Source organism: Oryzias latipes, chromosome 12, assembly GCF_053564925.1.
Source record: "Oryzias latipes strain Hd-rR chromosome 12, Olatipes_Hd-rR_3.1".
Lineage (NCBI taxonomy): Eukaryota > Metazoa > Chordata > Actinopteri > Beloniformes > Adrianichthyidae > Oryzias > Oryzias latipes.
Genome location: NC_136248.1, coordinates 16,715,067 through 16,738,511, shown reverse-complemented (window position 1 = coordinate 16,738,511; position 23,445 = coordinate 16,715,067). Strand labels below are relative to the sequence as shown.

Here is a 23,445-nt window from a genome sequence, read left to right as displayed (position 1 = left end):
GTGCTGTGATAAGTTTTAGTTGAGGGTCATAGTCAGTAGTTTAAGTTAAACGCCCTCCTGACCTCCCAGGAGTGACGCAAAAATGAAGAGACAGCAAAGATTTTTCTTGTTATCTTTAATGCTGCCTCTATATTTATGAGTTTTCTTACTGCCGGATAAACATACTTCCCACTTACACACAACCACATGCCGAGATCATCAATTATGAGTGTTGCTTGATGGTGTAGTGATACAGTGTGTAGCAGGGGACATGGGAGGGGCGGGGCTCATGAAGATGAAAGGGTTTTTCTCTGGAGCTCTTGCATAGAACATGTCAGGATCAGGGTTATCTTAGACGGGGAAAACAGATCAACTCAAAGCTTTAGCTTAAAATGCTACAGTTAATATTATATAGAGGATCGTGATGATGAACCCAAGGTTGATAGACACGAGCAATTAAATTTTAATATTGCCAAGTAGTGAGACAGAAAGCCTTCTCCAGACGCTGTGGGACACTGCGGGGTAAAATGAGCCGCTGAGCTCCAGCCCCTCGTGCTGTCATATGATATCTGACTCTTTGCTTATATGTGACCAAGGAGCCAGTGGTGCAGAGTGGAGCCAGCAAAACAATGGCTGAGACAATAAAAGCTTATAAAAATTTTAATTTAACAATTTCATATTTCCATAGTTGCAATTATACTCTGACTATCTATATGCAAATAAAGACAATAAAAGGAAAAGCAGAAGAAAAGAAGGCCGAGTCAATTGCCTGTGCAAGATGAGAGGGGAAGAGAGGGGCCGTGGACTAAGCCAGTACAAGACAGCGAACCTCACTCCACTCCGTGCTGAAAACAAATAAAACAAACCCACAGAGTGAGAAAACGTGCCAACGAATCTTCCACTACTGAAAAGGAAAACAAACAAAAACAGTGAGGGAACTGGAGTGAGGAAAACACTGCCAGCAGGGGCCCCCCTCACCGACACTGCACGAACCGGTGCCCGACCCGGACCTATACAACAAGACAAATCAGAGTTAACCACACAGCAATGCAACTACGCTCTAAAAACATTAAAAATGTACAAAAAGGGTGGGTAAAGAACAACACCTCCAGCCGCTTACAGCATGTAGTTAGAAAAGAATATAAATGAGCAAAAGGTGACCTACATTCTTCCAACAAGAGGCACATCGGGCGGGCGGGCGGGCGCTGTGTATCCATGCACTTCCTGTTCCTTTTATAGGGACAGACACAGCTGAACCAAATCCCTAATCTAACAGCACATGCACCTGCCACAGGTAGACCTGCCGGTTACAAATAGCTGCATTCATCCAACTACTTCACCTCCAACCAAAGTGCAGGAAACAAAATGATAAGTGTTTGAGCTCGAAAAAGCATATTTTTCTTACTTGATTATATGTAAAATCTCTTTTAAGTTTGGCCAGGTCACATGCGCGGTAACGACCATTTTAAACCGGACTTGACTGCACCACTCAGTGGAGGGAAAGCTATAATGTCTTCCTATATGCTGGAATGTAACACACATCTATAAATGTGACTTAAAAACACTGCAAAAGTTTTAGTGCATTGGGATTTACGGAAAAACATCTCTAGTAAGTGTAACAAATGGATTAAAACATGTTATAAAATGCACAATATTTACAGTATATATCAATTTATGTAACAAAAAGCAATGCTATCCATATTTAAACTCAACAAGTGAACAAATTCTAGTTCTACATTATTAGTTGATGAAATTCAGTTTAACACTTATGCCCTGCAAACATTTTGGAGATTTCTCCACCGCATTAATTTTGTAGGTTATATGAGCTGGAACTCCAATTTAGGTTAAAAAAAAATACATAAATTAAACAGTGGGCCCTGAATCTTTGTTTTATGAAAGTTTAATTTTTTTAATGGAATTATGGAAATTAATACACTTTTCCATGATATTCAATTTTTTGGAAAGTGTTTGTGTGTGTGAGCAGAATCAAAGGTCATCAGGATTCCAGTCAGTAGAAGGAAAACGGGGTGTAAGCAATATCTGAAAAATGTCCATCAACTTCCCCTTAACACAAATGGAGCACAAATGCTAAAGCCTAAAGCATCACATCCCAACCCCCCAGTAGGGTTAATGATGAGTCTTTTTCCTCATTAACCTCAGGTGCCCTCTGAAGGATTTCTGTGGGATCTGCAACTTGATTCATCACGTCATGTTTTCTGATAGTGTAGCTTAGTAATAAAAATGCTCTGATAACGTCTTTTTCTGGCAATCCAAATATATCTGACTGCAGCGTCTCTCCACGCCCACCAGTGTTTTTCAAGTCCTTTACAACGTGCTGCACAGTTCAAAGCCAATCTTAGCACAGAACTCATTTCATGTAGCTTTCACCAGTGTATTTGGCATCCAGAGCTTGAAGTGAGTGTTCAGTGAGTTTTGCACTCGTAAAGGGAACTCCCGTGTGAGCAGACGAGCCGAGCACAAAGAAAGGGGGAGTGCTGAAAGAAAATGGACACACAAAGAACTGGGGAAGTTCACATGTTGCATCACAAAAAAGACAACATAAAGTCACTCACAAAATGTTGACGTTTGTTATGATATGACCAACATTTTTTACCATCACAGTAGAGCAGAAGCTCCAAAAACTCCAAACTTTATTTATTTTTTTGCATGTTTGTGCAAAAACGTTCGATAGCTAACAATATTTATACTTTGATATCCTCATGACTACTAGAATTGCAAATTTGTCTTAGGTAGATGACGTTTCTTAACCTAAATACCTACAAACCCCTGCATACTGCTAAAATAACTCTTTTTGGTGTCTACAGAGGACATTTGGGGCTTTCAATGATACCAAATGTGAAGGGGTGGGGCTCTGGGAATTGTAGATTTTGGTGGATTTAAACATATTTTGACTGTACAGATGTTATTTTTTTCTGGTAGTCAAGTGGATAGTAAAGAAATAACTTCATGGAGAATGTAGTTTCTTTGTTTCTTGGTTTGTGCTTTTTAAACTAAGCAGTTTGATGAAGCTCTGCAGCCTCCATGGGATGAGGGAAGGAGACTCCATAAATACACAGCAGTTCCATCAGAGACTACTTCTAAACCGGGTTTCTAATTTCTGTTGCGTCTAAGAACTTCCTGTTTCAAAAAGGGTGAAAAGAAAATAGATGTGATGCATTACACCCACACTATTTTCTGCACATACTGACATGAAAATGTGTAGGCTATGTATACCTAATTGTCTCTTTTCAACTTTTTGTTGAAAAGAGACAATTAGCTGAAGTCAGCTCTTTGTGTTTTGCCTCGCCGTCCCACCCACCCATCTCCTCCTATTTCTCCTCTTCACATTCCGGCCTTCCCTTCATTTATCCCTCCTCCTCCTTGATTCCTCTTCCCACAGGAACTTCCGGAAACATCTTCGGATGGTGGGCAGCAGGAGGATTAAAGCTCAGAGTGAGTCAGATGTGTTTCTGTGTGTGTGGTTGATGTGTTTGCTCAAACTGAGCATGATGTTTCTCATCCCACCGTCATCAGTTGTGTTTTTTCCCCCGCTGTTTTATGTGTGCTTGTTTAATTTTGCATGTGTGTCATGCTAAGCACTTCTGAGACGCCCAACTCCCTGTCTTTGAAAATACAATTTTAACAAATGTGCCATCGTCAAGATGATGAGGCCTGAAATTTAGATGATAGAGTGTTATAATAAATACATATTTTATTCGTATTTTGTTCAATTTTTGGTCATTTGCTAAGACAAAATAAATTCAGAACTTGGTTGAGGGTTTTCCTTTAAAGATCCACTCTGATTAAAATGTGATGTTTTTAACAAGTTTTTGTAGCATTTTTTCTTTTGGTAACGGACATATGTAAAGAAAATTTAGCCTAAAATAGCATTTCTGGGTTTTTCATTATTCAAATCGTTATAAATGTTGGAGCAGGTGAAAAAATGGAGATTGGAGGTGTGAGGGGTTGTAAACTCCCAGAGAGCGTGTATACAAATAGACGATGGAAAGGGTGCAGGCTTACTCTGCTCCAACAGTGCTGTCCATAACTTTGAGGTGAATTTCTTTAGAATTAATGTCGCTTTGCAGAAACTAAGTCTTAGAAAATAGCACAAGTTTTTTGATTTTGGTTAAAAACTGCATAATAACAATTAAAAGACCGTTGGGAACACTTTACAACAGACCAAAAGATGATCAGAGTGGGACTTTAAGTTTATCAGTACAAGGCTTCTGTGAAATAGGGTTCTGGATGGACACAACATCTGAAAATTGTGGAAATTTTTTAATAAAAAACACCTAACATGTCACTTAAACGACTAATGAATAAGGAATAAACACAAATGAGTGGAAATTTACAGAAGTGAGAAATGGTTTGAACACAGTTATGATCTGTTATGTTCTGTTTAATGACTGTGTGAAGAGCTTTGAAATCATCTAATGAAGCTCCAAAAGTTAGGCAAAGCTTAGAAACTCTGTTGAGTACAACTCAGTGCAAAGCATAGCTTTAAATCTATGAAAATGTAAGCATCAATGCACAACACTGTGACCTTATGTGTCTTGTCTTTGTGCTCATTTGTTCAGCAGCTTGTGCGTGTAGGAAGGTGGTGTGTTTGTAAAGAGCTGGGTTTACGCTGGATCTTCTCTCTTGTGTATATTTATTTATATACATGTGTGGTCTAGTTGCTGTGTCAGCCTTTGCGCTGGTGTGTGTCACCGAAAATGAGTGGATCAAGCACAGCTTGAAGGCGTGGTAGCGAGTGGGTGGGTGTGTGTGTGTGTGTGTGACTATTTCTCCCCGCCTGCACTAGCATTCGCTGAGCGTAGATCGAAGAGTTTCAACCGGTCCTGGAGTGATCCCACCCCTATCAAGACCGAGTCTCCTCATGAACCCAGAGACAGTGAGTTAACACGGACTCACACACCGGCATGCACACGCAGGGACACAGCCACAGAGGGCCGCACTAAATACTTAAAAGTGGGCAGACGATCATTGACTAAAATGTTTTTGCACCCCCTGAATTTCTAAAAGCTGGAGGCCAAGCTGCAGGGCAAATCCCACCAACAAATCAATTGTTCCAAAAGCATTTTAAAGACCACAACAAGTGAAAAAGCAGAACAAATAATTGAAACAAAATGAAAATGAAACCTTTTGGAAAACGAAAGTCATTTCAAGAACTCAAAATAAAATGGTAAAAATAAAACAATAGACGTTTGTCCATTATTTCAACCAAAAGTTGTTTCGCATAAAGCGATGTTGAATGTACTGTACTCCTTATTGAAGATATCGAAGACTCATTTGAATTTTTTAAATGTTCAAAATCAAATGTCATCATCCAATCAGCAAAGCCCCATAGTCCCTACCTTCTCCAGTGTCTTGTGTTTCCTTTTTCATTTTTATTATGTTTATTTTTTGAGGAATTGTGTTTTTGTTTGAAAAATGTTCTTTTGATTTCTGAAATGTAATTTTGTTTATTAATTATTGCTGTGATCTTTAATATGTTTTTGGGTTAAATTATTTTTTTGGGTGTGATTTGCCATTCAGGGCCACTGTAGAATTGAGATTATGGAACGCAACACAAAGTCGCAGGAGCCTTATGTTAACAGTGGAACAGAACCACAGAACCCAAAACTATTTTCAGAACTTTAACTTTAAATATGGTGACTGTAAAGCCTCAAAATTTCAGTTTTATAATTTTCAATTTTAACATTTGCAAAAGGTGTCATTTTGGTTGATCCAAAATGACACCTTAAGAAAGAAAGTTTTAAAAACGTAACATTTGCTATGTCTTTAAACTTGTTTGTGCACAAATTGTTCCCAAAAGATTTGTGGGAAATTAAAATTGTTTATTGCTTTTTGAGCTGTTTATTTCAACACAGATAGGTGGGATATGAAACAAAATTTCAAAATTATTAAAAGTTGGAGTCCTGAGATCTCAAAATAATTCAAATCATGTTCCAAATAAAAAAAACAATTACCAAAGAGCATCCAAAGAGCTTTCCACTTCAGAGATAATAAATAAAGCCTGAGAGGATTTATGAGGCCAGCTGTGAGAACAAACATAATACTTCTGTGCCTCCACAAGAGGGATTCAGATGTGGGAGAGCTGCAGAGAAGACATTCAAAATAGCCAAATCATAAAAGATTTAAAGCTATTATAAAGGGTGATTCAATAAATAGATATTAGGGACTCAACCAGATTCATTAGTTTGTTTTTATTATTGATTGTTTTCAGTGTATGTGTTAATTTCTTGTAATTCTCAAAAGGTACAGTTTGTATAAACTTAGGTTTGGGACTGAATTAAAAGCTGGATTTGGACTTGATACATTTTTAGTCTTTATCCGAAGCCCTTTTCAAACTTTGCTTATTGTCATTCATTATTATACTTCTGTTTATGATATTAATTTTTCTTATTTAATAATTTTGAAAGAAATAAATAGCAAGAAAGAAAGAAAAGAACAAAATAGTTTGATGTCAAAGACAAAGTTAAAAACAAAGATTTTTGTTTTAAGAATAAAAAAGGCAAAGCTGTTTGATGTAAACACTGACCACCTTGTGACATTTTTTTTCCATAGCAACATCATTTTTTTAGGAAAAGCGGATAAAAAGCTTGTGATTTTTAGAAACGACGAGATCCAAATGCATCAACGTTTGGGCGTCACAGTATCACAGCTCCCTTCCAGATTAGAGCCAACATAAAAACGGGCTTTGAGGACACACAAACAACACACTCACAAGTCCAAACTGACTGTCTCTGAGATTGACTCTGTCCATCTGTCTCCTTTGACCGTGGGTCTTTCTTCAACTTTGTGATGCTCTCTCGTGCTGTGAGTATGTCTCCCCCAAATGGAGCGTGCGTCCAGTCTGAGTCCAAAAGCGTGGATGAATGTTAATGTTTCAATCTGTGTGCTGTGGGGCTTCGGTGTGTGAATCGACTCACTGTTTGCATGCTGTTTGTTTGCATAAGCATTTGAGCTTGTGGTTTTACGGGTTTTTTTTGTCTCCCACTTCCATCAGCGTCTCAGTGTTTATGTGTGATGAAAAATAAATGAAGTGTTGATGACAGCCGGATTGTGTGTTTGATGCCTTGTTCCTGTCCTTCCCTCAGGGAAGGCTATTGTTTTCCTGTGTTAATTTTTTTTTTTGGGGGGGGGGGGGGGGGGGGGGGGGGGGCATTAAATGTTGATTTTATGGACTCTTTTTTTCCTCTCATATTTTCCTTTTTTGTCACCTAACTGTCATCTGGTAATCTTGGTGGATTTCTTTAAAATAATCCATTTCCTTTGCAAAATTTGACAACTTTAATGCTAAAAAAAAAACATTACTTCTATTTAACCATGAGTTTCTGCATTATGTATTTCTGCAATAATCAGAAAATATATTTAGCCATAAAGGGGTGCATATGGCCTGAATGAAACCTAAAAAGACTAATGCTCTACACAGACACACATGACTGTTGTCAAGGGAAACTTAAGCAGCCCTTTGAGTGTGATCTGTAATTAGGTATAGTTTCACAACGTACGTCACTCTGCTGATGACTGTGCCATTTAAGTTTCTATTGAAAAGAATGTCCTTTGCATGAAAGATTAACTTTATAACCTGAAACCCCAGCAGACCTAGAGATTAGACGGGTATAATAATTCTCTGCAGTCTATTATAAACGTCTCTTTTCACACAGGACTCAGTGATACATGCATGAATAAAGAGTTATGAATTAGTGTGTCTTTGCACACATGCAGGTTTGTTAGAGCTCACATCAGCGGTAGTGGGGTAGTTATTATGACAATTTTCTATGAAAGCAGCTAAAAAGATGAAAAAGGTTGAAAAGAAAAAAAAAGCTATTAATTACAAATTATTGAAAGTGCAGGACTGGATCTGAAAAAAACCTGCTTTATTTTAATTTAATGTGTCAGAATATTAAAAAAAGGAAAAATGCTGCAAAAAACTTTGATTCACCCTTTTGCTATCCTGTGGGGTCAAGATGACCATTGACATGTTCTCCCTACCATGACAAAGGTGGATAAAGCTGGAGAGGATTTCATGTAATCATGGACACCAGTGAAGATCACAAATCATTATAGAAAAAGGTTCAGCGCACTGTCTAGTGGGTCTAGATGACCCAACAGTGTTAAAGTGCCTAGGATAACATAAGGGTTATAAAGATGATGTTAAGATCTACTCCTCAGTATATGATGAGTTTCAGAAATCAAAAATCTTAAATGAAGCTCACACAATACCTGGATTATTTTTTATAGTTTATAATGGATGACAATTTTAAAGTTGTTGTTGTCTATTAGGTCTTTTCTGTTACTAAATTTTCTTTTTGTGGATTTGTTATACTAATATTTAGATTTTGATAAGTTAATAAGTTATTTACTGGCCTAAAGTGAGGCTTTTGACATGAACTGTATGCAGATGAGAGGTAAATATCCAATTACTGTTGGTCCTTTGACCACTTCAAGAGTTCTGATACAACATACAGTACGTTTTAGTCACTCCTTATGGTTTAATCCTTTGTTAGGTTGTTGGGCTAAAGCTCCTGTCTGCTTTCTCATGGATCATCCTATTTTATTTTTTTATCTTAAGAAATGATTTCTTTCCCTTCACGATTTTTCCCCTCACTTCCATGTTTTATCACTGTTTTCCATTCTCCAACACTGCATCTTTTAAGTGCACGCACACAGCAGACATCTTTCTTCCTCACAGCATACTTTCTTCTTGTTTAGGTGGAGATCTACAGACGACCTCGGGCACTGCAGAGGAAGGAGGCCTTACTGACAACAGGGGTTGGGAGGAGGAGCAAGAGCTGGAAAGACTGGCCTGTGAAGGAGATGACTTTGTACCCCCCAAAATTATGGTAAGAGATAAGACATTTCTTTGCTTCTCAGGTGCTAACAAACAAGTATTTTTGTGTGGATGTGCACGACAAAAATGTTGTATCTCCATGGTTACCAGGCTTTTTAGACTACATTCATTGAGAAAATGACATTTGTGAGATAATTTCAATTAGGTCCAGCCAACGCTTTAACTTTTTCACTTTCACTTCAGACTGGCATTTAAAACTAAAAATCTATAAATATTTTGAGTCTTGCTTTTATCCATTATTGTCAACTTATCTAGGGTTTGTGTCGCTGGAGCATCAGATGCTCAGCTGAGGATACTCAGGCCTTTCTCCTGCCACCTCCTCCTGCTCCTCTGGAAGGATACAGAGATGCGTCATAAACCTCCGTTTTTGCTGGACGTAACACCGAAACATAAATTGTAGTTGGTACTTAGGGAGGTGTCCAAACCACCTCCGCTGGCTCTCCTTGAGGTGTAATAGTGGCTCTACTTAGAGTTCCTCTGGGATGGCTGAGCTGTGCACCCAAAATTTAAGGAGGACCACAGTCATTATACAAATAAAGCTAATTTCTGCCTCCTGTCTTCCTAATCTTACCACCTCGATCACAACTACCACCTTAAAGGACTCGAGATGCTGATTTGCATCATCATCCAGCACAGATACCTCATGAGATAAACAAAGGGACGTGGTTCCCACCAAACATGCCGACTGAATAAGCAAACTTTGAAGACCCATTTGAGGATCTTACCAAGACTAAAAAAACTTCTCCAGTGTTTCATTGTCAATATGGAACCAGCACCTCCTTCTATAACTGATATTGAATATTTTTAAGTCTTCTATTTTCCAAATTTTGTTTAATTTAACTTTTTTTTCTTCTTCCAATTCTCTCTTTTTACCATCAGCTGATTTCCTCCAAAGTTCCCAAAGCCGAGTACATTCCCACCATAATCCGCAGGGATGATCCATCCATCATCCCCATCCTCTATGTAAGTATTCCTTCAAAGCAAAAAGAAAAAAATCACCTCTACAGACAAAATAGCAGTCAAAAATCCACGTAATGAACCAAAGCAGTCATACTTGTTTGTATTGTTAATGTTGTTGGCTCTTTGTTTTAAAGACACGCATGATTTTTCTTTGTTTCCTAGGATCACGAACATGCCACTTTTGATGACATTTTAGGTGAGTGTTTCTGAAAGCTATCTTTGTTTACATTTAATACCAATTGAAATTCAATCACAAGAGTATGAATTGAAACAGAAGAAAATGATATTTCATTTCATCTGATTGATGTCTGTGTTTAGACAAAAATATTTATTCTCTATTTTTCAAAAACAAACTTTAATTTTAATGTTACTTCAGTGGGACTTAAAAAGCAATCTCAGACGCTTGTAGCACACACAACCTTCCAATCTGACATCTTTATTGATCAGTTTTATTGTGCTTATTGTGGCTGGTATTGTGTCCGTCATTGTGGAGATCTTTTTTTATTTCATGGTTCCCTTCTTCTAGTCTCAGTTAAACTTTTGACCTTAGCTGACCAATTCATTTCCATCTAAGCCGTTTCTTTTTCTGTTTCAGAGGAAATTGACAAGAAGCTCACAGCTTACAGAAAAGGAAGCAAATTCTGGAGAATGCTTATTTTTTGCCAGGTATGAATATGTATTTGAAATGATAAAAAAAAATTCTTTTTTCCTTATAGAAAGCATCATTTGTCTCTCACTCTTTGCTGAAGTGTTTTTCTGTTCATGGAATTTAAGTTGTGCTACTCTGTCTTTTTGACAGGGAGGTCCTGGTCACCTGTATTTGTTGAAGAATAAAGTAGCAACCTTTGCTAAAGTGGAAAAAGAGGAGGATATGAGCCAGTAAGCAACCCCCCCCCCCCCCCCCCCATTTATCTGTGATGCTTTCAGCTCTCATAGATTGGATCAAAACATTACAGTTGATTACAAAACATAAAAATGAGCAGTTCAGAAATGTGCTCAGAAATTATGTAACAGAATAGTAATGATTTTTACATTTTTGAAAACCTTTTAGGCTTTTCGTGGTTATCATAGCTAATGACTTATTCACAACTGCCCTAATGGGTGGATACGGCTGTCTGTGGGTGAAAAATGGGCAAACCAGTACAGGTGGCCTGCAGGAAATATCAAGGACATAGACGGTTGGATGAGTGAAAATGTTCATGCACATTTTCCTACAGGCATGCTGCAGGCAACTGGTTGTAATGTATCACTTGAGGGTAAAGGGTAAAGTAGGTGAGATGCAGACACGTTGTACAGATTTGTCATTTTTTCAAACTCCCCCCAAATCCTGCAAACTTCACAAGAAGCCCATTAGTGCAGTTCAGGTGATAATTGTCTCTTTCTTGTGCCCTCAGTGCTTGCAGCCAGATTTTTAGAACCAGAAAATTAGACAATCAGAGTGTAGTTTGTGTGGGCATCCACCAAGCATCCTACAGGCACTTAGGTGCCTGTGCGTGCGGTCAGTAAAGGGCCAGCACACCTTACTAACGACGAAGTGTGGCGTAAGGACATGGTACGACTGCATCACCCGTACATAATAGGTGCATGCAAATTCCATTCGCCTTACAAAAAGCTCTTTATACACCGAACCTACCACACGCACAACAATTGTTTTTTCCATTTTTATGACGTCCCTTAAGATGGCTGAATGAACCACTGCAGGACACACCTGCACTTCCTTTAGCATGTGGTCGCTCCTCTCCACAACCCTCTACGGGCCCTGACCATTGACTGCATAAGAGAACTGGACTGAGTGACCCCTTCCCCCCTTCCCCCTGATGTTCCAAATGAGAAGTTCCTGCTGCTCCCAAAAAGCAAAAATCCTATAGACCTCTATAGAGAAATAAACAGATTTTACTCAATCATTCTATTAGTCAGAATAACTATTCTTGCTCTGCTACTTTGTTTTTTAACATGTTCCTGCTAATACTATTTTTTTAATAAACCGTTTTGCTGTAGTGCAAGTTAATCAAATTTTAAACGGACTAATCAGATGCCTTAATAAAAGTAGGTGGTGTCATGTCGAACGTTCCAGGCGTTTGATTGACAGATTCTCCTAAGTCGGCTTTCGGTTGAAGGGGTGTGGTCTTCTGACATGTTTACTCTTGATTAAACAGAGTGGTTGTTTTGGACAGACCATCACCACTTTTAAAGGACGACTAGTTCCAAAATGGTGACGGCCTTGTCACGGAAAAATGGCGACTGAATTTACTTCATTTTGTTTGAACCAGTCGTTTTTTATTGGGGGACGTCACACTCACTCAGTCCGGTTCTTTTATACAGTCAGAACCCAAAACTTGCAGCACCCAGACAGATCAACCCCCCTGTATGGGTGCATGTCACCAGTTTTTGTTTGGACGTTTGTTCATTCAAATCCTGTTGAAACTTTACTAAAATCTATCTGAAACAGGCTGCATCAACCCTGTAACCTTTTCAACAGTGTTGCTTTCATTTTGAAGAGAAATTACAGCAACTGTAAACCTTACTGATGAAAATGAGATCCCCTACAGACGTTTGATTAAATTAGGAAATTTAAAATAATTTTCTGAATCAGTTGCAGCCTAAAGAGACAAGCCTCTGTTAACTCTTACCTGATGTGTCTTTGTTTAGATTCTGGAGGAGACTCAGTCGTTTTATGAGTAAATTGAATCCAGAGCCAAACAAAATCCATATAATGGGATGCTACGTCTTGGGAAACCCCAATGGAGAAAAGGTATGCAGACCCAAATACTCACAAAAATATAAAATGCCTACTCCTTCTCAAAGCATGTTAACAGAATAGTTGTTGAAAGAACAAGGAATACCACATATTTCTGAAAATGTTTAAATCTTCATATTTTTGGATACAACTTTATGAGCTTGAAATTACCAGGATTTTTCTCTGTAAATGTAATTGTTGCAGAGAGAAACTTGGCATCTCTGCTCACTGTCACCCCACTTTGCTCATCTTTCTAAAGAATCATTGCGGTTGATGTAACTCAAGAAGGACAAACAGCACACCTTCTGTACATAAAGAAAAATAGCATTAATGCATGACCAGGGTCAACACAGGGTCCTCGTTTTTCACTGATTGTGTCCATTTTGTTAATTATAGCCCCATTTGACCTAAAAGTCAAACCGAAGCTGTGGCCGAGTGGTGCCAGCCTGTGATTGACAGGGCCCTGCTGGGGAGTGTGCTGCGCCCTCAGGTTCTCAGTCAGATCCTTCTCATCTTGTTGGAAAACATTAGGATGATGACCAGTTGGACAGTTTTCTGCACAGTATTGATAATGTGATGTGAAGTTAGTCCCACATATTAATTTCCTATAAAAGCATAAGTGAAACAAACAGCTAAATCCCACTCCGATAATCTTCTGATCTATTGTTAAAGTGTTCCCGGTGGTCTTTCTAATCATTATTATGCCGTTTTTAGCCACAAATTAAAAAGAAAAACAAAAAAATAATGTTTTCTAGGACATAGTTTCTGCAGAGTGTCAGGAGTTAGTCAGAAATTCACCTCTGAGTTGTGGGTGGGACCATTGGGGCGAGTAAGCCTGCCCCCATTTCTCATCATCCATCTGTTTACACGCTCCTCTGCTAGCTTACAGCCCCTCACGCCCCCAACTTAACATTACCATATCAACAAAAATGGCTAGCAATAGTGGAGCTATTCAGACATACAGTTTTGAGTCAGATTCCAGCGCAGACATTTACCATATGAGGATAACGATAGATAAGGATAATGATGCTGATGGATCTAGTTGTCTACAAGTGGATGCAACAGAATGTTGCCGAGCAGGGAGTTTGTGGCTTGCCGTTACACCTTCAAGCTTTTTTCAATGTTTTTGGTCTACTCCAAATTCACGATTTGAATAAAGAAATACTTTGAAATCCAATTTTAAGATTAATTTTCTTTATAAATGTCCTCCATCATGAGAAAAAATGTCAAAAGCCCCAAAAACATGATTTTCATGTAGTTGGTAAAGACCAACTACTTGCTTTTATAACTACGTGAAACACAGGGGTCAAATCTAAACTACAAAATATTTTACGGCTGGATCTCCCTCAGTTGTCATTTCTGCTGTTTCTAGACGCTTGTCCTGTTTATTCTCACCCGTTCTCCTGACACACTTTGCCCCTCGTGCACCTGCATGATTGTTGTTTCTTTGGGTTTTATTACTGAGTGAAGATTTGTTGTGCATTTTTGTCATGAGCAAACAGTCAGATAAACAGGTACACACAACAACAACCACAGAAAAGACAGGCCATGCACACTGCATGCTGGCGCTCAGAGAGACAGACTGCTGCCAGCGGTGTTGTCTGACCCAAAAGTCTGCTCCAGACAGTCATGTCTGCCAAACAGTCCTTTGCTACATAAAGTGCTTTTCTCCAGGGTTGATGGACAGTCTGCTGAACAGACTGCAGATCACTGGTATCTTCAGCTTGACAGAAAACCACAAAAACAGCGTTTGTCCCAAGAGGATGTGATTCCGAAACAAAACAGACATGTTACTGTGGGAAAGAGGAGTTTACTTTCTCTAGTTTCCTTGCATATTTGGGGAAAATGGATCTGAATTCATCTTATGCACTACTTTAACATACAGATCATTTTTCTCCAGTTACCTGGTGCCAAAACTTGGCCTGCAGCCCTGAGTTCACCTCTAACACACTTATGACCCCACAGTGATGTGATGTGCTTCAGCAGCCTTCTAAAGCGGGCATAAAAAAAATCTGTTGGACTCAGGAGGACTGAAAAAAGCATCACTTGGCACATGTTCTTTGTCAGATGTTTCAAAAGTTCTCTGAAACGATAATGTTATTTATGAAAAAGAACAACAAAAGTCAAATTTTCACCTATTTTATTGGTAGTTTATTCCTTTAAAAGGTGAAAAAAGTGCATATCTATACACTTAATGGGCCCAGCTCATCAACCAAAGCTGCCATTAATAGCTTTCACTATACTCGGGCTGCAACAAGCAAATAATATAAAATTATTTAAATTATATATATATATATATATATAATTTAAATAATATATATATATATATATATATATATATATATATATATATATATATATATATATATATATATATATATATATATATATATATAAACTGGAAAATTATCAATTATGTTGTAATTATTTAAAATGCAAATATCCTTTCCAAAAAATATTTAATGCCTTAAACATTTAAAGAAATAAAAAAAAAGAAATACAAAAGTTGTTCTCAGAGCTGCACAATTTCAATTTTACTCAATATTGACACCATTATTTGCCTTTTTGAGTTACTTGAATAAAACTTGGCACAAAAATCTACCAACAGCTTTAAAGGAGCCCCCAAGGATAGACAGTACACAAAACACAACACACCTCCTGGATTTCTGTCGCCTCCAGCTCAATCTGCACTACAGACATTTCCCACATATCCCTAAACCGCCTCAACTCAGCTTCTAACACCCCGCCACCTTCTTTAATCTTCTTCAAATGACTGCAAACACAACAAACACACCTCAGCTCCTCCAGGAAGAGGAAAAACTAAGGCTAACACGTGTTTGCTCTTTGATTTTTCTTACCGCAGAGATTATCAACCATAAAAATGAAGTCTAAAGAGTTGTCATTTGTTGGTAATGAGGGCAGCAGAATGTTCACGTTGTACTCATTAATGCAAAAATAGAAGAAAAAACACAGCAGCACATGTAAAGAAGAAATAAAGATAAGAAAAATCTGAAAGATTCCTGTTTGCTGATGCATTTGGGGATGCAATGGGTAGTACATGTTTTGTCAGTAATCCTTTTTATCTGGGAAGCTGAGGACACTTAACATTCATGGAGTTCTGCAGGCCTGTTTTCCAGCAGTGTTTTGAAAAATAGCCACTTAAATCTGCATACAAAACACCAGCTCGCATTGCAGCATTCTATAGCATGAATGCATGATAAACCATGAGATAAGGTAGGTCGTAATCATCAGTGGAGCTCGGCCTGCTGCAGGGCTCACCTGAAACAAATACCCTGAAGGGGCAGCAGAAACAAACACGATCCAGGCTGATGTTACCTGGGAGTCATTCTGCAGGAGACACGGAGGTAAATAATATGATGGAACACTACAGCAGAGGAGGTCAGAGCAACTCAACACATTTGCATTTGCTGCCATTTCTGTGTCACGTGCAGGAACAATGTGCAGTCGTCCCTCGGTCGGAAGCTTGTATTAAACGCTGCCAGTCTTTTTTTGCACGGGCTCCCCTGCTACAAGCATGTGCAAGTGAAGACGGATTAATTGGTCTTTGCTTTCTTCTCTTATCTGTATCCGACAGCTGTTCCAGAAACTGAAGAATCTGATGAGGCCTTATTCTGTGGAGTTTGAGTCACCGCTGGAACTGTCTGCGCAGGGTGGGTCCAAACAGACAGCCAAACACTCAGACTCGCAGTTGCTGGCAGACACACATGATGCATACTGCATGAAATGATGGGCCCACATATCATCTGTCCAGCGCTGACAAGACCGCAGGAGGGATTCACTCAAACATCTGTTGGCTGATTTCAAATTCACATTTATTTGTTGAGTCGCCTTCGATTCAGAAATCTATTTTTATACTTAAGCTTTCTCAGGCTTTCAATAATTTCCACATTTGCTACTACAGACAGACAGACAGACAGACAGACAGACAGACAGACAGACAGACAGACAGACAGACAGACAGACAGACAGACAGACAGACAGACAGACAGACAGACAGACAGACAGACAGACAGACAGACAGACAGACAGACAGATAGATAGATAGATAGATAGATAGATAGATAGATAGATAGATAGATAGATAGATAGATAGATAGATAGATAGATAGACAGACAGAGAGAGAGATTTGTAAGTTTCATGGTTTTTTCTTTGCATTTTCTTTTAATAATGTTGATTTGTACGACCTAAAAAATAAGTAAATTAACTTTAGAGAAATGTGTTGCTGGGTCATTTAAAATCAAATAAAAGAAAGGTGCCACCGTGTTACATTTAAAGTTCCATCCAAATCATTTTTTGATCTTTTGTAAAAGCGTTCCCAGTGGTCTTTTATTTTCATGAAGCCGTTTTTAACCAAAATTTAAAAAAACGTGTTGTTTCCTGTATGACATAGTTTATTCAGAGCGGCAGTAGTTCATTAGAAATTCACCTCTAAGTTGTGGGCGGGACTGTTTGTGCGGAGCAACCCTGCCCCCCTTTTCCTCCCCGTTGCTTAGATCGGGGAGCAGGGAGCTTGTGGCCCACTTAGCATATTTTCAACATCACAAATATGCTCTTTTTCCAATAGCATTTCTCCATCTGCTCTTGAGTCACAATGATTTCAGTTGACCCTTGTGTTATCTTAGATGACCCCACCCTTACATTGACGTGTTCTCCCTACCATGACAAAGGTGGATAAAGGTGGAAAGATTTCATGTAATCCATGGACACCAGTGAAGATCACAAATCATTGAAGAAAAAAGGTTCAGAGCACTGTCTAGTGGGTCTAGATGACCCACCTCCCAATGTTAAAGTGCCTAGGATAGCACAAGGGTTAAGAAATACTCAGAGTTGAGATTTTTATCTTAATTTTCTTTATTAATTACCTCAATCATCAGAAAAAAAGCCAGAAAACCATGTTAAAAACAGGAAAGACACATTTTTCATCAGAGTGGGTCTTTAAATTTAACTGTAGGGTTCCATCTTAACCCTTGTGCTATTTTAGCTGACCCCACCCTTACATTGAAGTGTTCTCCCTACCATGACAAAGGTGGATAAAGGTGGAAAGATTTCATGTAATCCATGGACACCAGTGAAGATCACAAATCATTGAAGAAAGAAGGTTCAGCGCACTGTCTAGTGGGTCTAGATGACCCAACTCCCAACGTTAAAGTGCCTAGGATAGCACAAGGGTTAAAGGTTATTATCATGGCTTTCACATTAGTTTTGTTTAATGAATATTAATCATTGTAGGAATCTAAAATGTCAGTATTAAAGGTCTAACTTCCCTCTGCACCTTGATTTGCAAAATTATTTACAAAAGCTAAAGCCTTATTCATTTCACACGACATTATTGTTGCTTTCTTGAAGCTTTTGTAAGAAATGTTATTTGCAGAAAGCTGTTTCATTGGTGTCCTGTAAAGAGCAACAAAGATTGATAAACAATAAGTAGAAAAAATGAGTTCTTAAATCTGTGTAAAAACCTCAATTTATTGGGTTACATGCTGCCTCCTCTGTCTTGTGGTGCTTTTTCTTAGTGTCCCACTCTGATCATCTTTTGATCTTTTGTAAAAGCATTCTCAGTGGTCTTTTAATTATGATTCTGACATTTTTAGGCAACATTTGACAAAAAAGTCGTTTTCTAGGACATAGTTTCTGCAGAGCAGCAGGAGTTCAGTAGAAACTTACCTCTGCGTTGTAGGTGGGACTGCTGAGAGCTCAAAGCAGAAAGCGTGTGATCCAACCAGTCACAAAAACATATTTTCATCGTATTCTGTTTCACAGCAATTAAAATAAAGTAATGCTCAGAAAGGAAACTTGAGCTTATTTTTTTTTAAATAATTCCTCCATCATCAGAGAGATGACACAAGAACAGGTTAAAAACACCAAAAACCCAATTTTCACAAGCGTGGGTCTTTGAGAAAAACATTACCTCAGACCTGATCACCTTTTCTTCTGTAGGCAAAGAGATGATTGAGATGTACTTCGACTTCCGCCTGTACCGTCTTTGGAAAACACGCCAACACTCCAAGCTCTTGGACTATGAGGATTTTTTGTGACAAAGGAACCTCAGCAGTGAATTCAGCAGAACCATCCAGTGCCACGAGGACCCTGTTACGCCTGATCCAGTGACTGAACGTCGTTCCGGAGCTGCCAGCTCGACACAAACGGTCTCACCTGCTTTCATCCTGGACGGGGCTGGAAGAGGAGGAAAACAGAACAAAGAAGCTGAAGATGGAGAGCTGTGATTCAGCTGTCATACAGCAGGAGTCTAAAACTAGACTAGGAGAAAAAACTAATAAATACATAAACATAGAGGAAAAAATGTGGTCAGAATGTTTGGGAATAACAATCCACATCAGAATGCAAACATTTGAGTTTAACAAAAAGGCAGGATAAAAAATAAAAACATTCTCTATAGATATACCATTTTAGTCATGCCTCTGTTAATATGTACTTTCCAAAGTGGATGTACTTCAGAAAAATAGCTGTAATCGTCATTGTCTTAATGTGGTTTTTGTGTCTCAGACAGCAGAGACATAAATAACTCATTTGTTAAAGTGTGTATATTTCACATGGATATATTAGCATAGCTTTAGTCATGCAAAGTAACGCTCTATCAGAGTAATTGGTTGTCTTTTATTTTTGATGTGCATTGTTGTGCGGTTTCATAATGAAATACTCTGGAATAACTCAGGTTTTAGCCATGAAGTAAACATCACGTCTGTTCTGTCATGACGTTTTAAAAGAACTTAGTGCCATCGATTTGAATGTATTCTCTCTGTAGAGATTGTGTTTCAAGAGTTGTGCTTTTATTTTGGAAGGGAGGTATAATATTGTGAGTGTGTTTTTCATATAAAATAGAAACCTGTTTTTTTTTTTTTTCTCTAAGCAAAAAGAACTACCGCCAGCATTCCCTGTATCCCTCTGTCACATCCATCCATACAGCCTGACAGTGTAATATGATTTATGATGTCAAGGGATGTAACAGCCATCCAAGTGCTCCTGGTGTAGCTGCCCTAATGATCCCTCCTACTCCTTAGGAGGTGCTTCAGGCCACCTTGCTGGTGCCTGTCAAAAGTGCTGGCTGCTTCTGCTATCTGCCAAACACTGGTGGCTTCTCTTAATGGCAGCCAGGAGAGTTTCTGCCACCTCTCACAAAACCAGCGTGAGGACCAGAGCTTTTGTGAACTGAGAAGATCCGTCAAGGTGGCAGCTGAGAGCAGCTACCTGTCTCCTGTGGCAGGTGTCAGCTTGTTAAAAAGGCCACATATATGCAGACGGTGTGTGTGTCTTAGACGAAGACACAACCCAAGCCACCAGAGCACTTAGAAACAGGTGATGTACCTGCTCTGGCAGGGACAAAAATATAAATCTCAATATGTAAATCAGGGCAAAGAGATCCAGAGATGCTCCACGAGTACAACTCACTTTGTTTGGTTCATTTAGCAAAATTTGTCAGCTGCTCGGTTTGACTCTGGGAACGATTTTTAGAGGAAATGACCTGCTTTCACCTTGAAATGGAACTAATGTCACAGTTATTTTTAAATGTGAGGAATGATGCCATCAAATTGTAAAACTCAGCACAGCAGTGGGGGATTTTTTTTAACATCCTGTTTAAAAAAGTAACAAATATACTTTAAAGCATAAACAATCTCAATCCTTTGGGCTCATCTTTTGTTGCTGTTATTTGTATTGACTTCTGCTAAATCTGACTGAATCCGTGTGCCAGCTGATGGAACAGGTTGCCTCTTGAGTGCCGTGTCAGAGTGAGCCAAAGTCCTGAAGGAGGTTTCTGAGAAGTGGTGCAACCCTTTTAAAACGCCTGGCTGCAATGTGTGATGTCAAAGTTAATTGTTTGCAAGGAAACGTGTGCAAAAAGGCAATAACTTTGTTTGGAAAAAGCTTTTTCACAAATGAGCATTTCTCTCTGTGCATCCAACACACACCAGGACTAAAGTTATTTATGATGAAGATTTTTCACATTCCTCCCTTTATGTGTGAATGTGTTGATAGCTGTGCATTTTCCGCTTTACCTTTGTCGGTGAAGTCTGGCAGTGTCACCCTGTCCAGCAGTGTTTATGTGTTATTTGTGCTCTGAAACTGCAGGCTAGGCCTACAGTTTGCCTGGCACATGACACAGCCTGAGTCACACAACTCGTTTTCACCACCAATTCAAAACTCCAGCAGTTACACAGCCTGTCGTTTCATTGGGCCACTTCAGTTGAAGCCAAATGGTTACGCAGCTACATTTTCCAAGAATTCATCCCAAAAACCTGCTGGGTTAAAGGGAATTATGGGATTTGTTTCCCCTTACTTAGTTTTCACAGCAAAAACAGCAACTATGGGTGGATTTTTATTTTCCTTTTCACTAAAGTGCCACCACTGGATATTTACCCAGCTACAAATGGCTCGCTTATGCCTAAATCAGACTGTTAGAACTCATTTGGCAGATCATAAGAGTTTAAGAGAGCTCCCTGTAATCTTCAGCAAAGGGAAAAGTTACAATTCGTTGAAAAATCTAATAAAATAATTAAATTTGTCCATTTTTCTGTTCTTTTTTGACGCATTTTTGGCTCAAAAGTAGGACCAAGGAATGAGAGATTTAAACTGTTCATCTGAAATAAAGATAAGAGTAGCCGCCTCTGCCAGATTTTCTGAAGAATAATATTCACCAAAATGTAAATTAAATAGAAGAATGTTGAAAATCACAGAACAAATTTCCATATGATTGCTTTCTCCATCTTCATCTCTCTTCATTTTCCTCTACTTGAACTAGAATGGTGGATTAGCATTGGGTTTGATGTGTAAAATGGAATTTACAATCATCAAAGGCAGTGAAATAAGCAAGTGCTGTCTTACATCACCAGAGCTTGCAGCAGCTCTGGACGCTCCACTGTGAACGCCACTGGTCAAATTTGCATCTGACCTTCACCTGTTTAACAAACACGCGCAAAGCGTGACAGGAAAATCGGCTGCAGAAAGCTTCAGCTCCGAAAACTGCTGGTGGCAGTTTGGATGTCTTTTACATGTTTCTTAAATAAAATCTTATGTGTATATATATATCTTTTCAGGATTCAGGTCAACTTCTTAAGGTCATCCGACTCACTCCAAAGTGATAAGAAATACCAAACTATTTATGTCCATACACCTGATTTACAGCTGATCTTTTTCATAAAATAAACCACAATAGTCCAAAACACTCTCTAAAAGCAATCCATAGCAGTGGTTAGGCTGAAAAAGATCTGTATTTTTAGCTAAAGAAAGGAAAAAAATAGACCAATCGTGACCTTCCTTAAGAAGCAAATTGTAGGAACTTTACGAAAAAGAAGAAAAGTTACTTCTCAACTCTTTAATTAATGAAAGTTCCCAAAAGTAACAATTAAAAAAATGCCTGTCTTGTATACATATCTTGTTGTCACACAAAAATAGCATGAGGGGTTCTCACCCAAGCTACCAGAGGCCTGGGAGCTTGAGGGTCCTGCAGTATCTTAGCTGTTCCTAGCACTGCGCTTTTCTGGACTGAGAGGTCTGAAGTCTTTCCAGGGATCTGTTGTAGCCACTCCTCCAGCTTGGGGGTTACTGCCCCGAGTGCTCCAATTACCACGGGCACCACTGTCACCTTCACTTTCCATGTTTTATCCAGTTCTTCTCTGAGTCCGTCTTTTTTGCTTTTAATTAGTTCCTCATATTCCTTCTTCTTGATATTGCCATCACTTGGTATTGTCCTTCTTGGAGTGAGGCGTCCCCCTATATGTGGACAACCTTGCCTCTCTTTGTCACCATCTGACTTATTTTCCAGAGCCTGAATGAAATCCCAGTGTCAGCACTATAGATAACATAGATTATATACACTGTAGTATTAGTAATATTCTTTATTTTACTTTTGTGCACCATGATCAGTAAGTTCACTTATTGATTTAACCCTTGTGCTATCTTAGATGACCCCACCCTTGCATTGATGTGTTCTTCCTACCATGACAAAGGTGGATAAAGGTGGAACGATTTCATGTAATCCATGGACACCAGTGAAGATCACAAATCTTTGAAGAAAAAAGGTTCAGAGCACTGTCTAGTGGGTCTAGATGACCCAACTCCCAATGTTAAAATGCCCAAGATAGCACAAGGGTTAAGAAAACAACATTTATGAAGCAAGGAAAGATGAAGAAAACATGGAAACATTTAGGCTCACATCTCTCCAGAATCCTAATCAAAGGTTATGTTTGCCTTTTTTGACAACATTGTTCTTTTATATATATCTCCTCTAGCTAATAAACAATTAACCACAAAAAAACAAGGGAAGGTTCTGTCCAAGTCAGCATTCCTGCTTAGCTGATGTTGTGTTTCAGCTTTTCCTTTCTGCCCTAACGGGGAGCAAAAGGGACCAAGCAGTTCAAGATCTGAAACAGCTTCTGCACGCTGCCTCAGGGCTCTGTAATGAACAAGATATTGTTCATCACATTGTGCTGTAGTAAGCAAAAATGTGTGGTTACAACCACCTAGAGCTCAAATGTATTACACCTGCCTGCTGGTTATTTTTGCTGCAGTTTGTAGGGAAAGGCTAACGTCAATACAGCTGCATGGTTTTGAGTTTCATTTTTCAACAAGGAAAATACAATTAAAAAGCGTAGATATTGGTCTCATAAATATAATGAAATTAAATGTGTTCCCTGATTTTAATCCACCTACACCTGACTCAAGGATTCCAAATCATTTATTATGATCTTATTTTATTTATAACTCATTGGATACAAATCCTCCAAACTGCAAAGAACTACAGGGATTTCTCTGCAGTGCAAATAAATTTGCACGAGGTCAGTGTGACACTGTCGCCCCCAGGAAACAGTAAATGCTGGACAGGCATCCGTAAAGAAACAAAGGACATGAGTGAAGTTATGTGTGCCATTC

The 23,445-nt window shown here is 38.8% G+C and overlaps 1 protein-coding gene across 8 annotated transcripts in view; it reads left to right on the top strand.

Annotated features, from left to right (window-relative positions):
• nsmfa (NMDA receptor synaptonuclear signaling and neuronal migration factor a) overlaps window positions 1–21,079 on the top strand; it is a 42,553-nt gene extending 21,474 nt beyond the window's left edge. For 4 of the 8 annotated variants that reach the window (XM_023960732.2, XM_023960730.2, XM_078955788.1 and 1 more), the window contains 10 exons: window positions 3,380–3,432; window positions 4,787–4,876; window positions 8,704–8,834; window positions 9,722–9,805; window positions 9,965–9,998; window positions 10,398–10,468; window positions 10,602–10,681; window positions 12,452–12,554; window positions 16,135–16,210; window positions 18,499–21,079. In XM_023960732.2, coding sequence (XP_023816500.1) covers window positions 3,380–3,432; window positions 4,787–4,876; window positions 8,704–8,834; window positions 9,722–9,805; window positions 9,965–9,998; window positions 10,398–10,468; window positions 10,602–10,681; window positions 12,452–12,554; window positions 16,135–16,210; window positions 18,499–18,596 — 820 coding nt within the window. In that variant the 3' untranslated portion in view covers window positions 18,597–21,079. The remainder of the gene's footprint in view (window positions 1–3,379; window positions 3,433–4,786; window positions 4,877–8,703; window positions 8,835–9,721; window positions 9,806–9,964; window positions 9,999–10,397; window positions 10,469–10,601; window positions 10,682–12,451; window positions 12,555–16,134; window positions 16,211–18,498) is intronic. The other 4 variants (XM_078955787.1, XM_023960734.2, XM_078955790.1 and 1 more) reach the window with 1 other exon arrangement.
• The last annotated feature ends 2,366 nt before the right edge of the window (window positions 21,080–23,445 follow it).